General features: G+C 35.9%; 1 protein-coding gene across 4 annotated transcripts; it reads left to right on the top strand.

Annotated features, from left to right (window-relative positions):
• The first annotated feature begins 4,489 nt into the window (after nucleotides 1-4,489).
• Nucleotides 4,490-14,440, top strand: LOC104217451 (uncharacterized). Of its 4 annotated transcripts, none has more exons than XM_009767709.2 (24): nucleotides 4,490-6,860; nucleotides 7,105-7,305; nucleotides 8,018-8,122; nucleotides 8,228-8,293; nucleotides 8,380-8,544; nucleotides 8,845-8,919; nucleotides 9,003-9,173; nucleotides 9,457-9,523; nucleotides 9,660-9,742; nucleotides 9,831-9,887; nucleotides 10,434-10,619; nucleotides 10,742-10,834; nucleotides 10,950-11,035; nucleotides 11,113-11,179; nucleotides 11,267-11,333; nucleotides 11,437-11,573; nucleotides 11,808-11,924; nucleotides 12,032-12,113; nucleotides 12,315-12,430; nucleotides 12,599-12,736; nucleotides 13,033-13,124; nucleotides 13,427-13,453; nucleotides 13,550-13,616; nucleotides 14,038-14,440. In XM_009767709.2, exons 1-24 carry the CDS (start codon nucleotides 4,821-4,823, stop codon nucleotides 14,200-14,202), a joined length of 4,470 nt encoding a protein of 1,489 aa, XP_009766011.1. In that variant the 5' UTR covers nucleotides 4,490-4,820; the 3' UTR covers nucleotides 14,203-14,440. The 4 variants fall into 4 exon arrangements, with proteins under 4 accessions (XP_009766011.1, XP_009766009.1, XP_009766013.1 ...); XM_009767707.2 differs by having other exon boundaries at nucleotides 9,615-9,742; XM_009767711.2 differs by lacking the exon at nucleotides 12,599-12,736 and having other exon boundaries at nucleotides 9,615-9,742.
• Nucleotides 14,441-15,944: the final 1,504 nt, after the last annotated feature.

The raw sequence follows: 15,944 nt of genomic DNA, 5'->3' as shown, positions 1-15,944 counted from the left end.
TATCGAATATAGCTTATATATATCGAATATAGCTTTTATATATATTCGATAAAAGCTTAGTGCATTAATACATAATTATTCAAAAGTTAAGTGCATTAATACTTAGCTTTTGAATAATTATTAGCTAATAAAAGTTAAGTATAATATATCGAATATAGCTTTTATAATATTTTCATCTAAATATGATATTTCCATATAATACTTAACTTTTGAAATACAGATCAAGTGTGTATAGGAACACCGCTATAGCCCGGATGTGGCTGCAAATTTTCATCTCAAAGCTCGCAAGCAGTTGCCGCATTGTTTCTCCAAAGCTAGAAAGATGAACCAGAAGCCTGGCTGGTTGCTTCAGAATTTATGGGAGGATTTGCAAAGGCAATGGCTTACCGCAGAGTTCTTAGAGAAGAGCGAAAAAGGAAAAGAGCTCGTGCATCTGAGAAGGGAGGATCCTTATACACTGGAGGTGCGATCAGCCTAGGGAAAATAAAGAGAAGAATGGTACGTAATTGCTTAATGTATTTTAATTTTCAAAGTATATCTATTCTGTTTATTAACTAAAATTTATGAGTTTTCACGAAAAGAAGTTGGGGCGTCCGATGAACCAAGATGAGCTATTTAAGGAGACTCATATTGTAGAGAAGAAGAAAGAGACGGATCAAGAAAGGTGGGTCGAGGGCCGAGCCTCGACTGTACATGTAAGTTTTCACTTTTCATTAAGTATTTTGATTTACTTTTATATAAATTTTGAAATACTAATTCAATGTAATTTTTCTTATAGGGCCGCTTCACAGCTGAAGTGGAGGAATTCATACGCAGTCAGCCACCTAATGAGTCGGGCGACCCAATCCAACCTTCGGACGAGGATGCTAAAAGAATGTGGACGCAGTTGCTGGCGGTCCAAAATGGGGGAAGGTATACAGGCTTCCTACTAAGAAATTTCATCGCTATAAGTGTGGAATGCAAGGAATAGGGACTTCCTCGCAAGCCGAGCAACTTGATATGGAGAGCCTCTCCTCTATGCGGGAGACTGTGAGAAAGCTCACATCCGAGCTAGAAGTCGCCAAGTAAAGAGAAAAGCTTAGAGATGCTCAGTACATTAGCATGCAAGAGCAGATCAAAGCTCTCCTAGCTTCTGGCAGTTTTTCGATTCCCCGGTCTCGTGAGTCATCGCCAGAGGTTCGCCTTCCCCGTGCTCGTTCCTCCCGTCCTCCCCGTGATCGTTCTTCCCGTCCTAGACAAGTACACCCTTCTGGATACCGTCTTGGTGATGAAAGTTCATCAGACGATAATGATAATGATGTACAAAACAATCCTTGACTTTTATACACTTTCAACTAGACAAATACAATCGATTTTCGAATGGGCTTGTAATAAAAGTTAACTTAGTTTGGTTAGCTTAATGTGTTAGTTCTATTGAACTTTATAGTTTGTTAGTTTTAATGTTGTTGTTGTTGTTGTTGTTTATTGTTGTTGTTTCTTTTTATTGTTGTTGTTGTTTATTGTTGTTGTTATTGTTGGCATAAAATGCATGTTTAGGAATTTTGGTAAGCTGGCAGGTGGTGTAGCTGCCAAAACAGGCAGTTTCTGCCAAAAATATACCAAGAAAAACGACCAACTTTGGTCGCTAGTTGGTCGCTTCTCCCTTAAAAAATAATAATTTTCTGGGCAATAGCGACCAAGGTTGGTCGCTATTTAACCCAGATTTCATAAAAGCGACCAACTTTGGTCGCTATTCCATTTAAAAAATAATTTCTGGAAATATAGCGACCAAAGTTGGTCGCTTATAATTAAAAAAAAAAATTAATTCTTGACGTTAGCGACCAACTTTGGTCTCTTATTTAAAAAAAATTAAAAAATTAAATAATAAAGCGACCAACTTTGGTCGCTATTTTTCAAATTTTAAAATATAATATTTTCTTTACAGATCAAAGTTGGTCGCTTTTTTATGACTAATAATAAATTAAAAAAAAACGTAATTTACATGTGGAGACCAACTTTGGTCGCCAAAATTATATTATTAAAATATTATAGCGACCAAAGTTGGTTGCTATTTTCTTTACCCGGAATATTTGGTCCTTAAGGTAAAGGGACCAGCTTAATATCGACCAGGCCTGTTTGGTCGCCTTTTGGTCGCTTTTTGGTCAATAAGCGACCAACTTTAGTCGCTTTTCGTGGTCGCTTTTTCCGGATTTCTAGTAGTGTTAATTATTCACACCTTCATTGAACGATGGAGCTAGGCAACAATTCGGGACATTTTAGTGAAGTTTTAAGAGAATCATACACAATAGTTCTTCTCAAATCTCAAGGCGTGAATGATGTAGCTAGGCAACATTAAGAGTACTTTTTAATAGAACTAAATTTATATTAATTTTAGAAAACTTTTTACAAGAGATTTAAAATCTGAATGAAACATTGTCGCATCTTAAATATTGAATATAAGGAAGTCACAGCTTACAAAAAATATTATAATGTAACTTGGTGGCTTAAAGGTCTATAATTAAGAAGAAGAAAAAAAGGGCAGCCCGGTGCAAAAATTAAAAATAGTATGAGCTAGTCAGTTTTTAGACTAGTAATAAAAAATTGTCAGCATTTGCAAAGTCTATGAAGTTGTATAAACTTCCAGCATATTATGAGCCCGTTTGGATTAGCTGATTGTATATATCTAATAAGCTTGAAGTGCTGAAAAGTATTTTTAAGTTCTGAAACTGATTTTTTAAATAAGCATTTATGTGTTTGGAAAAACGTGCTGAAACTGATAATAAGCAGTTGATGCGTTTGAAGAAAAGTGCTGATAAACTATTCTTTTGTTAAAATGACTATAATACTCTTAAAACTTAGCAAAAGATTATAAATTAAAAATTTTCTTTGTAAAGAAAAGGATGAACAACAAATATGGAACGAAGAAAAAAGTTAAAAAATTTATTTTAGGAAAAATATTTTGTGAATTTAAAAATATTATTAAGGATAAACATTTATGTGTTTGGATAGACGTGCTGAAACTGATAATAAGCAGTTGATGTATTTGGAAGAAAAGTGTCGATAAGCTATTCTTTTGTTATAATAACTAAAATACCCTTAAAACTTAACAAAAGATTATAAATTAAATTTTTTCTTTGTAACGAAAAGGATGAACAACATATATGGAACGACGAAAAAAGTTAAAAAATTTATTTTAGGAAAAATATTTTGTGAATTTAAAAATATTATTAAGGAAAATATTTATGTGTTTGGATAGACGCGCTGAAATTGATAATAAACAATTGATGTGTTTGGAAGAAAAGTACTGATAAGCTATTCTTTTGTTATAATGACTAAAATACCCTTAAAACTTAACAAAAGATTATAAAGTAAAATTTTTCTTTGTAAAGAAAAGGATGAACAACAAATTATATGGAACGAAGAAAAAAGTTAAAAAATTAGGAAAAATATTTTGTGAATTTAAAAATATTATTAAGGATAAACTAGTAAAAGCGTTGGTCAAACTAAAAAGTGTTTCTAAGCTGAAAAGCCATAAGATGAGGGTGACCAACTTATGACTGATTTTAGCTTATAAGCACTTGGCTTATAAATACTTTGGGTATTAACAAACACGTAGAAAAGCCAAAAGATGCTTATAAGCCACTTTGACCAGCTTATAACTTAGCCAAACACCCTATATGTTGGAACTCTAGCATATTATGAAATTCTAGCTTATTATGGTGGAATCTCAAATATAAAAAATTCGAACTCCAGCATATTATGCTGGAATTTTTCCGAATTTTTAAGGGTATTTTTGTTCATATTTTATCTTTACATGAAAAAGTGGCAAAATTTCGATTACTTTTGAAATTGTAGCTAATTTTCAATTAGTAAGTATAAATCTGGCTATTTCTGATATTTTTCCGTGTACAAAGCATCCGCTATCATGCAGAGTTCGAGGAAGGGCCACACCCCGAAGGGGTAATATAAGCAGCCTACCCTGATACAAGTACGGTTGGGTGACACAAAGACAACTAAACAACTTGTTTGGATAGTTCTTACCTACTGTATTGTATCGTATTGTTACTTTAAATATAATATTGTGTATCATACCATTAAATATGTCGTTACGGAACGACGAAAAATAGCACTTTATGGAACGATCGATTTGATGTGGTCGCATCATTTCTATAATTTTTTTCTCTCATCTTGCCCTTCCTTAGGAGTATTAAATAACCCTATTTTATCTTTTGCCATACCTTTTTATATAATAATTCTACCTCGTACCTTTTTTTAATAATATTACAAGTATATTACTCGTATTGTTGGTGCATGACATCATGAAATAACGATAAACAATACAATCTATTCCGATATTGTACACATCAAAACTATACGATACAATCAATACAATACAATGCAATACAATAAAATACCATACCTTATTAAATGATACTACATCTAACCATCAAAACAAGTTGCAAGTTGATCGAAGGCTCCCTTCTCAGAGGACTATAATAATGATTTCAATAATCATACTGTATGTCAGAGTCAGATGGTAGATACCTAATTTTCAGGAACTCCTTCAAAAATGGTGCAATGCTCTCTCCAACTCAGTTCGACGAGGCGCTGACTTGGTGCCAATTCAAACCTTAGCCTGCCTTCATTTGCTCGGCCATGTGAAGGCTGTTTTTATAATCAAGCTAGTAACCTTCACTTCCATTAAAAAAAGAATTTGCTTTGGTGTTAATCTTAGAAGACTTTTTCTACGAGTCATGATTTAGCACCAAATATTAAACCTAAGAGGAAATTGTCTTATAGATTGCGAGTCGTCTCTCTCTAGATTTCTCAAAAATACAGTCATGGATACCTATTTGATTCAGTTCCAAAATGCCCAGATGAAGGCGATTCTGAGGCCTAGTTCTAGGGTTCCGTTTGAAACCTTCATTTCCGATCACATGTCCAGCTCCGATAAAATAAATTCGGAGGCTGAGTCAATTTTCAACATGATGAAGCAAAAGGATCCAGAGTCCCTTGCTCTTAAGCTTGTTGACTATCTTAGCCACCCTTCCCACAACCTTGATACCCGTCAAGAGTGTGCTAAACTCCTTCACAAGTTGATTACTGATGATGATGACTTGTGCACTTGGCACAATCTAAGTGTCTCCGCTCAATCCACAATCAAGTCTATGATCCTTGATTGCATGAAGGTAGAAGATTCAAATTATATCATCAAAAAGCTTCGTAAAACTGTTTCAAAGCTGGCTGCTTCATTTCTCCCTGATAACACCTGGCCTGAATTGTTGCCATCCCTGTACCAATGGGTCATTGGTTCCGGTTCAAATTGCGTGTCAGTTTTCTTAATATTTGCCAAACTCGCTGACGACAAAACAATAGTCCCTTGCATAAAACAATTGTTGTCACTATTCCTTAGTACACTGAGTGACACTACCCTAGATCTCGATATGAAGATGGCAGCCGTGAGAGGAGTGTTCAGGATAATAAGGACGTTGACTGAAAAGGAGCAGTTTCAAGATCAATTGCCAGGTATAATGAGGATGTTGACTGAGGCATTGACCATCCATATTGAGGCAGCAAAGCATGCGTTAGAGTGTGCTGAACTCTTGCTTATTGATGATGAGTATCTGGAAAATAGGTCCAGTCAATTGTTGGTTGAGTTTTTTACTCAGTTCCAAAAGGAACGGACGATTGGGGAAATTCTCGGGCCTGATTTAGAGCCATTTCAAACCTTTATTTTCAATTACATGTCGGTAAAAGATCCAGAAACTCAGTCGATGTTTTACATGATGAAGCAAATGCATCCAGACTCCCTTGTTATTAAGCTTGCTAGCTATCTTGGCCGCCCTTGCCATCGCCTTCGTACTCGTCATGTGTGTGCTCTCCTCCTAAAGAAGTTGCTTACAGATAAGGACGACTTTTGCACTTGGCAAAAACTGAGTGTCTCCACTCGATCCACCATCAAGTGTATGATCCTCGCTCGTATTGAGCAAGAAGAATCAAATTTCATCATCCATAAGCTCATTGACACCGTTTCACTTCTCCTAGATAACACCTGGCCTGAAATATTGCCATGCCTGTACCAACACGTCATTAATTCTAGTTCAAGCAACCACTTGAGAGCGGAAGCTTTCTTAATATTTGGCGAACTAGCTGAGCACATAGGCGAAACAACAGTCCCTTGCATAAAAGATTTGCACCGACTATTCCTTAATACACTGAATGATGATACCCTTTGTCTCGACGTGAGGATCTCCGCCACGAGAGCTGTGATCACCTTCATTCAGTGTGTATCGAGTTCAAATGGAAAGGAGCGATTTCAAGATCTATTGCCAGGTGTTATGAGGATCTTGACTGACACATTGAGCAACAGTAAGGATCAGGAGGATGCAGCAGATTACATGCTGGATCTTTTCATAAAGTTAGCTCAGAATGAGCCTAAATTCTTTAGGCGACAGCTAGTGATTGTTGCGGGTTCAATGATGGAGATAGCAGAGGATGAGAAACTGAAAGAGGGGACAAGGCAACGGGCCGTTGAATTTTTGATAACTTTGGTTGAGGAAAGGGAGAGGACACCTGGGATGATGAGGAAGTTGCCCTCATTTATTAGCAGATGTTTTACAATGTTACTGAATTTATTACTAGATATTGAGGATGACCCCGCTTGGCATAGTGCAGAGACCGGCTCTGATAATACAGGGGCAACAAGTAATTTCAAAGTTGGTGCGGAATGTTTAGGTCGGTTTTCTGTTGCATTAGGAGGTAAGTCTATTGCTCATACTGCTAAAGAGCAGCTGTCTGCTTACTTGGTTGCCCCAGAGTGGGAGAAGCGCCATGCAGCTCTCGTTACACTTGCTCATATTGCTAAAGGTTGCTCAAAGCTGGTATGTACAATACCTGTCTTAATGTATTACTAATTGGTTTGGTTATAATGGATATAATATTATGTCAACTCCTTGCATTTAAGAGGTGCCTTTTGCTGGCAAACTGCTTAAATATCTAAGATAATTTGCCCCTATTCTTTACCAGAATGCTTTACACTATGTTTATTACGTGTTTAAAGTTATCTGTTTGATTTTTTATTCCTTAGGCAATTACCCCATCATGGCTTCTTTTTTCCTATTACAGGTGATGTTTAAGAATCTGGAGCAACCAGTGAATATGGCTCTAATTTGTCTCCAAGATCCTCATCCTCGAGTCAGACTGGCTGCTTGCAGGGCAATTCACCACTTGTCGACTGTCTACTGTCCAGATTATCAAAAACAATACCATAACCAAGTGGTTCCTGCATTAGCTGCAACTTTGGATGATCTTCATCCACGAGTGCAGGTTTGTCCTATGTGATATGTACCTTTTGTAGATGCTGCAGAATTCCCAAAAGAACTTGCAAGCTAAAAGAAGATTAGATTATTGATCATTGATACATGAAACAACCAAAAAAATCTTTTATTCTTACTGCACCTCCTCTAAAAAGGGGTCTTATCATGTACCATACGGCTGAAGTTCTTTAACCTTGCCTAGGTTTAGTACCCCTTTAATTTATAAAATTGTGTTTTATCCACAAAAAGTATTGATTCCTAAGAATCTTGGGTTCAAGAGCAAATATTTCACAGCTGTTAGAGTTGGCTCTTTATCAGACCACTAATCTTATTGCATTCTGCTTGATGTAATTGTGAGTTACTCTGATTAGTCCCTTGGCTATATATGGCTTACTTAGCTGTAAGGGTTGTTCCCAATTTGTCCATAACAATCGTTTTTGCTTTTCTGCAACACGAGGCAAATTAAGGATGTCTTTTGTATATCTCTTCTAGAATTTCTTACGATAAATATTGAGTTTATCTGGGTTGCAATAAGATCACTCTCACTGACTTACAAGAACACTGAATGATTAATGAGATCATAGAGGAAGTAATAATTACTACTAAATGTCAGCGGGGGTTTGGAAAATAAAACATAAGCCTAAAGATTTAGTAGATGTGAATCCATTCAGTTGCTGATGCCAACTAATTTGGTCCTTATACTTTTTTTGGTATTTTTAAAGGAATCTGCCTCGGAAGCTCTCTGGACATTCTTTGCGTGCTACAAGGAAGAAACTTTGATACCTTACCTAGATGGATTAGTTAACAAACTGCTTGTACTTGTACAGGTGTGTCAATATAGAGGCCATCAAATTACAAAGGTATGTCACTGCTGACAACTGCAAGGGGACTAATGATGTAAGTTTTCGTGTCTTTTGTTGCTTGAAATGCAGAGTGGTAAACTAATGGTCCAAAAAACAGCATTGATGGCGTTGTCTCGTCTTTCTCTATCTGTTAAGGTATTAACTGGCGCATTTATTCTTGTCTCCGATCTATTTCTTCTTATATTATCAAACATGAAGGCTGATATATTAAACGTCAACAGGGGCACTTCCGGACCTACTATGACACTGTTATGCCACACTTGAAAGCTATCCTGCGAAACACAGATCTTAAGTCTAATCACAGACTTCATGGCATAGCGTTGCAGTGCATAAGCTTTGTTGGGTCTGCTGGTGGCAAGGACAAATTTAGAGAAGACGCAGCGCAGGTCTTCTACCAACTTTGTTTTTGATGCCATCGATTGAGATTGCTTCGTTCTTGTTTCATTTGTTATGCTTTATCACATGGCTTTATCATAGCCAAACCATAATATAGATTACTTTTTTCTTGGGTTACACCTTCTTTCAACAATTATGTGCAACAAAATAATGACAGTGTTACTTTTCCACCTCTCTTGGCATTCTTTTTATTGTCTTGGCATGTGGTGGTGTGAGCTTATTTTCCTTCGGTAATTTCTCAACTTAGAGCTTACTTTTTATTTATTTCCTTTTTATTTTTGTCATTAAAGGTTATGGAAGGTCTTATATCATTACAAGGATTACACTCGAAGGGGGATGATCCTATTTCTTCGAACTTGCTAAGGGTATATACGTGTAAATTACTCGATTTTAAGATCAAATTTCTTTCTAGATAGGGCCTCTTTTTATTTTCTTTGTTTCATTGCAGACATGTGGTAACATTTGCATTTGTCTGGGACGGGATTTTCTTCCTTACATGAATGAAGTGATGCCCTTTTTTATTATTCGATGTGCTCAACTTGAACCTGTTTCAACCTGTTTAATCATCTGCTGCTATGCTGACAAATTAGAGGAAGACTTCTACCCCTGGGTTCCCCAGGTTGGCATGAATGATCTCTGCACGTTTTCATTTTCTCATATGTTGGGGAGCCACGGTGTAACTGGTAAAGTTGCTAACATGTGACCAGGAGGTCACGGGTTCAAGCCGTGGAAACAGTCACTTGCAGAAATACAGGGTAAGACTGTATACAATAGACCCTTGTGGTCCGGCCTTTCCACCCCACGCATAACGGGAGCTTAGTGCACCGGGCTGCCTTTTTTATGTATTGTTGAGTGAAGTCAGATTAAAACAAGGGATATCAATGGCTTAAGGCATGAAACAGGTTGTTTCGATCGTTTTTCCACTTCTGAAATTCCATACTCACAATGTCAGGAAAACAGCTGTTGAAGGTGAGAATTCTCGTGATTTCATAAGGTTTCTTTGTTTTCATGTTAGTTCTCCACTTGCTGATGCAAATTTTCTAATTTTTGCATCTTTAAGCCATGTATAACCTGTTGTATTCTGCTAAACTGGCTGTTGAGAAAGGGATTGCGCAAGGTGGAATTGGGTCCTATTTCATAAAGTTGTCAGACGATATAATACTGTCTTTGTTAGAAGCTTTGCATGAGGTTGTCCTTAACATCAGTGCTTATGTTGTTTCTTTTAAGGTCCAATTGGATAAAGAGAAAGTAAAAATTGATTTGTTATCTCAAGCAGGAGCCTATGATAGAAGTATGTCCATTCATATTGGATAGATTGAATGGTTGCCTGCAGGTTTGGTTCTATCTAAGACAGTTTCTTTAATATTTTTTATCCAAGCTTTGCAGTGTCTTTTTTGAACTTTTTATGTTCCAACTTGATCATCCTGTTGGCCTTTACAGTCCCATATAGTAAATCACTCCAATTTTTTCTCCTTCAATAATCAATAGTAATTTGGTTTCACCGTCTAAATTTGAGTCCATTACTCACATGGTCATTGAACTATGTGAAATTATAGAGTAAAGTCATTTTTCTTTTATTTGTAACAAGAAAGTCACTCAACTATCCCTATTGCATTCTGATGATCACTCAACCAGATTTGTTGATTTTCTCGATGGAAAAATGCTGTCTTAGCAGTCCACATTGACTTTTGAACCACATAAAATAATTACTAACACCCAAACAAAACATAGAAATCCACCCATACACCGAATCCGACCCTGGTAACATTTGGGCGGTTGACCTGCCCATTTATTAACTCGTTCCATTTTAACCCATCCAAATTTAGCCCAACCTCCCGTTGGACACCCCTGATTTTCAGTTATCTGTTTCTTATTTCAGATATGTGGACCACTTGTCAATGAAGGTCAGCTTCACAGAATAGTGGATGAGGTAAAGCATGTCATTACAGAAAGTTCAAACAGAAAAGGAAAACTCAAAGAGAGAGCAAAATCAGAAGACTTTGATGCTGAGGAAGATGAATTGCTGAGGGGGGAAAAAGAGCAAGAAGATAATATTTTTGTCCAGGTATGTTCCATTTTAAGTATGAAGCTCAGATATAAGTAACACACTATTGTACTCTTTATGCAAGCCTCACTTTGGTTCTATTGCTATTATCAAATAACGTAAAGGTTTATTTTTTTAATCAGCTCCGTCGAATATTAAAAACATTGATCAAAACCTTCAAGGCAGCATTCTTGCCTTTCTTTGACGAGCTGTCATCATATCTTATTCCTATGTGGGTAAGTGGAAGACATGATAACCACCTTCATTCTAACACTCTACTTATTTATTTATATCTATATCTTATTCCTTTTTTTAAATTTAATTTTTTCACTTTTTCTTGCTTCTGCCAAGGGCAAAGAAAATACAGCTCAAGAGAGATGTACAGCAATTGATATCTTTGCTCGCCTTGTAAGGGAATGCCCTGAAGTGACTCTAAAGTGGGTTTGTGTTTATGAGTTTTTTTGAAATGGTTGGGTTCACCGTTTTGATAAAAATTATTTCCCATATCAACTAGGTACTGTGATGTATTTCTACCTTTGTTTGTGGATGCAAGCAATGATGAACACCCAACAGTTAGACAGGTTCGGGTGCCTTAGTGGTTGCTGAGAGGTTTTCTTACTCAGTTGCTCATAATTTGATTTAACCAAACACCATTTTGTCGTGTTCAGTGTGCTCTTTATGGACTTGCGCTTTATGCGGAATATGGTGGTACCGTTTTCAAACCTTATGTTACAGGTAATATCGTTAAATATGATATTGAGATCCTTCTCATCACAGAGAACTGGACAAAAAGTGCTATAATATTTTTGTACTTACTAAATCTTATGGCATGATTCAGAGGCTATTTCAAGGATCAATGTAGTGATAATGCATTTTCGAGCTCGTGAGCCTGAGAATGAAAATGTTTATTATTCTGCTGTTTATGCACTTGGTACGATATGTCAGTTTCATCGAGAAAGCATTGGCTCGGCGCAGGTTTGTCCTTTTTAAAATCCCTAATGTTTATTTGTTGTGCATTCTTATTCCTTCAGGTCATATATGCTTGAGTTGGATTCTGAAATTTAAAGGGTCTTTATGAAATTTAGTAATGGCATACATGTTTCTGTCTTCCTAGTTATTTCGCTATCTCTTTATTTTTCTCCCTCTTTCTGTTGTTCTCTTGACTATTTGATACATTTATTTCCCTTCTGATTGACCTTCTGCTTTCAGGAGAAAATGAGAAGTGGAGAGCTTCTGAATGTCGAACCACTTGACCTCGAATATCCTCAACTGATCAGTCGCTCGTTTCATTTGTCAAATAAGACTGAAAACCATGTCGCTTTCAGGGTTGGTTCCTTAATCATATTTTTCTCCTTTTCTGTAATTGTTTTGTTGAATTTTTAAAATGTATATTTACAGTATCGATTTCGATTTCTTGTACACATTATTTTCAGGTCAAAACGATGAATGCCAAAAAGTATTGCGTTCGTCCCAACAAAGGGATTGTGTTGCCTGGATCAACTTGTGATCTTATTGGTAATTTCATCCGCTAATTAAGAAAAAGGAAAAGAGAGATGCGATGAATTTTTTGAAAGTGAAGTCATCTATGGTGATCTTTTGAATTTTGAGGATGAAAATTTAAGTAAATGTAGATTGAATTTTGATAGTATAAGCTTTGTGTTTTATGCAATTAAAGTCATGGTTAGTCATTTGTGTTCATTTATGCATCTTCTGTAGTAACAATGCAAGCGCAGAAGGAGGCCCCTTCTGACATGCAATGCAAGGACAGATTTTTACTTCAAAGCATAGTTGCAAATCCTGGCACCACTCCCGGAGATTTTACCCAGGAAATGGTAATAGAACTACCCATTTAATATATCTCCATTGTTGTATTTTACTGTCATGCTGGTGTTTGAGTGAAAATTTAATAAGTTTAAATTAAATGGTGGATCATATCAGCTTTAATTTAATTAGTGGCTATAGGATTTTAGTTTGTTGAACTGGTGACGATCTTTTTGTAGTTCAAGAAGGAGGTAGGACGTGTTGTTGATGAATGCAGGTTGAGAGTGATTTATATTCCCCCGCCTCAGCCACCATTCCCTGTCGCAGAATCCTCAAGGCAGTTCATGAAAGATATCGGCCATCTAGATGGTTCTAAGGTTGTTTACTTATTCACTTGTGATCATTGATTTGATATCATCGTTACTTTCAGGTGTCAGAGCGACATTGACTCTGATGAGAAATCGTCAGAGATGAACGTTCCACTTGAACCAATCAACTTTTGTTAATACCGGTCTGATAAGGATCTGTTTCATTGTGCATGTGCTCACATGTTGAAATAAGATAAAAGCAAGCATATAGATTTTGTTCTTCGTAGATGAAGTGATGTTTCTTCACTGTACCAGGTAGTATTGTTATAATTTCTTCACAATTCTTATTCCGAATTCTTTGGTAGATTGTTCCGATTTGGTTGTATTGCCTGCCGATAAAGGGTGACTTGGATGAAGCCAAATATGTTCATGACCTACTATGTTCAATGGTTGAAAGGTAATTAGTTTGCTCCACTTTTCATCCTTATCTGGTCTTTACATTAGTATTTCAAATCTTCATTATAATTTGATTCATATACTTTATTCACTAAAGCTAGGAAGAAAGATTACAATGTAGATACTTGATTAGAGATATTTTCCATGTATATCTTTCTTTTATTTTATAATTTTCGAATTCTAGCTCACAGAGGCGGATCCAGCATTTGAACTTTATGAGTTCATATTTGAAATTCTAATTTAATGGGTTCAAAATCTATTATTTATACATAGTAGTTAATGAGTTTTCTGATAAATATACAGGGTCTCGAGTCGAAACTATGGGTTCAGGTGAACCCATAACTTCTTTTGTAGATACGCCACTGCTAGCTCATATATTAATGCCTTCCTATTCTTCAGTGTTTTACCAAATTTTCTCACTTGCAGGTTGGACAGAGAACTTATTGGTCCCTACTATCAGGGCCTTCCAAAGATTATTTCAGTTTTTGCAGAGGTTGGTTTGAAATCATAACTATTTTATGCTAGATTCATGAGCTGTTCATTTTGAGATTTACATAAAGATTTCTCAACTATGATTCTTTTATTTATTCTTGCAAGAATATTAAAACCTTTTGACATTTTACAAATTATATTTTTCTGTATTACACGTTTGTGTTCTATTTTTTTTAAGCATAAATATGACTATCAGATCTCTAGCTCATAAGTATCTGATAAAAAACAAGGTAAGAGAATTTATCGAAGTAGAGAGGTTAATAAAAGTCCAGCTACGTCGATATACTTTTCAACATCCAATGTTATATAACATTCCTGTGTTTTCCCCCTTTGATTTAAATATATTCATATATTGTGGAATGTGGCCTTTTATGAAAGCTAATTCTTGGTATATCAATAATTGACTGTTATTTCTTTTCTAGGTTCTATGTTCTGAGAAGGCTCTTGCTACAGAAAAAACTGCACACCGCATGATTAACGTATTGAGGCATCTTCAGCAAGCACTACCACCAGCCATGTGGGAATCAGCATGGTCGTATCTTTTGCCTCGGCAGGTGATGGAATTGAAATCCATTCTATCACCCTAGAAAGATGCTAACTTTTAACCAATTCAATGATACCACTAATCTTTTGTTGGATCAAACTTTTTGCTGGTCAATGTCCCTCAAATGTAATATCTCCATGATTCTTGTTCCTAGTACTTCGCTAGGTAATTACAGCTTAGTTGAATTACCTGCATGTATAAGCTGATTTGATTGAAGCCAATATATGTTCATGAACAGTTGTGTTAAATGATCTCAAGTAATTCAACTCTTGATTTTGTTACCTAAGCATTGGTCGTTAAGGCTGGTTACAGTGTTAACAATGAGAACCAGCTCCTAGTAAGTCCACTAATATAATTAGTATGTGATTTTGCCAGTCCCTTGCTAATTAATTATGTTAAAGCCAAAAAAAAGAGAGCATCACAAATGACAACAGCATAAGTTGTAAGGTCTGCTCTGCTCCTACACTGAAATAAGCAACTGCAGAAAACCCTTAGTTGTTACTGTGAACAACCTTTAAGGCCTTCTTTGCAGATCTTGCATTGTGGTTAGTGTGTTTAAAGTTAGTTTGACATCAATGATTTTGTAGCCTTCATCTCCTAGCAGTTTGTACATACATGTCCAATCAGTGTTTTAAAAGGTGTGGGTGTAAGGTGAGACATTTTACATATGCCTCAGTGAGGCGTAAGCCTCGAGGCACGGAGCGTAAGCCCGATGGGTATTTAATTTTTAATATTTTATAAAATAATATAATTACATTAAATATTGTTAAATGGGTAAAATTGCTTAAAAATTGAAGAAAACTATATAATAGATGTATGCCATCCCCACAAAAAGCTAGTCAAATTAATCACTTACAAGTATAAGAAACTTGAGTTGCAAAGAATAAAATTTTCTACATGGAGGAACAAAAAGAATGACTAACCTGCAATCTGAACTGTGAACTTGCTGCTATGGAGGAGAATGGAGTTTTCGTTGTATTTGCGAAAAAAATTGGCTGTTAGTTGCTTTTGGGAGATAATAGTAGACTAGCGGACATGATAAAGAATTGGGAAAGAGCATAATTAAAGCTTCTAACAATATGAAAATGTCTTGACTTTTAAATTTAATAATTTAGTTCCTTTTTAAGACTTTTGAGTAATTACAAACTGTCTTTTGAGAATTTGGGTATTATATTAAGGACTTACTCACCAAATTTTGCTTTAATTTGAAAAAGTCTTTTGGGCTTAGCATACGCATCAAATTGCTAGGCGTAAGCCTCTTGAGTCTTTCGCCCCCACCATCGTCTCCCGGAATTTTTGGTGCGCCTCGCCTCAGAGCTCGCCCCGAAAACGCCTTTTAAAACACTATATTCAATTAGATAAAAAAAGAAAGTTGCACCTCTGTCGGAAAATAGTAGACAGTTAAATTTCGGAATAATAATTTCTCAAATGCTAGTTTTCAGTTTATGTTTCGTTCTTTTTCAAAAAATGTTTTTTTTGGGTACTCAGAGTCATCTGGTTAATGTCGATTTAAGAGATAGAGAGGACATAATATCCTAATCATCCAAAAAAACAGAAGGAACAGCTGAATTTTCCATAGTCAGTTATACTAAAGATCATACGGTATGCTATCCGTGGCTAAAATAAGAATGTTCTAGATCACATTCTTTATTGTTCTTGGTGTATCAAGATTAACAAACTTTATATGTTTAAAAGATTATAATCTTTTGCGAATAATCTGTGTCAAATTCCATTAATTGTTGCATCAATGACTGGTATGGTCAATGCAAGTCTGACAAATATTGT

The sequence above is a fragment of the Nicotiana sylvestris genome, chromosome 11 (assembly GCF_000393655.2).
Source record: "Nicotiana sylvestris chromosome 11, ASM39365v2, whole genome shotgun sequence".
In the NCBI taxonomy this organism is placed as follows: domain Eukaryota; kingdom Viridiplantae; phylum Streptophyta; class Magnoliopsida; order Solanales; family Solanaceae; genus Nicotiana; species Nicotiana sylvestris.
The sequence above is the reverse complement of the archived record's forward strand: the minus strand, read 5'-3'. Positions and strand labels throughout refer to the sequence as shown.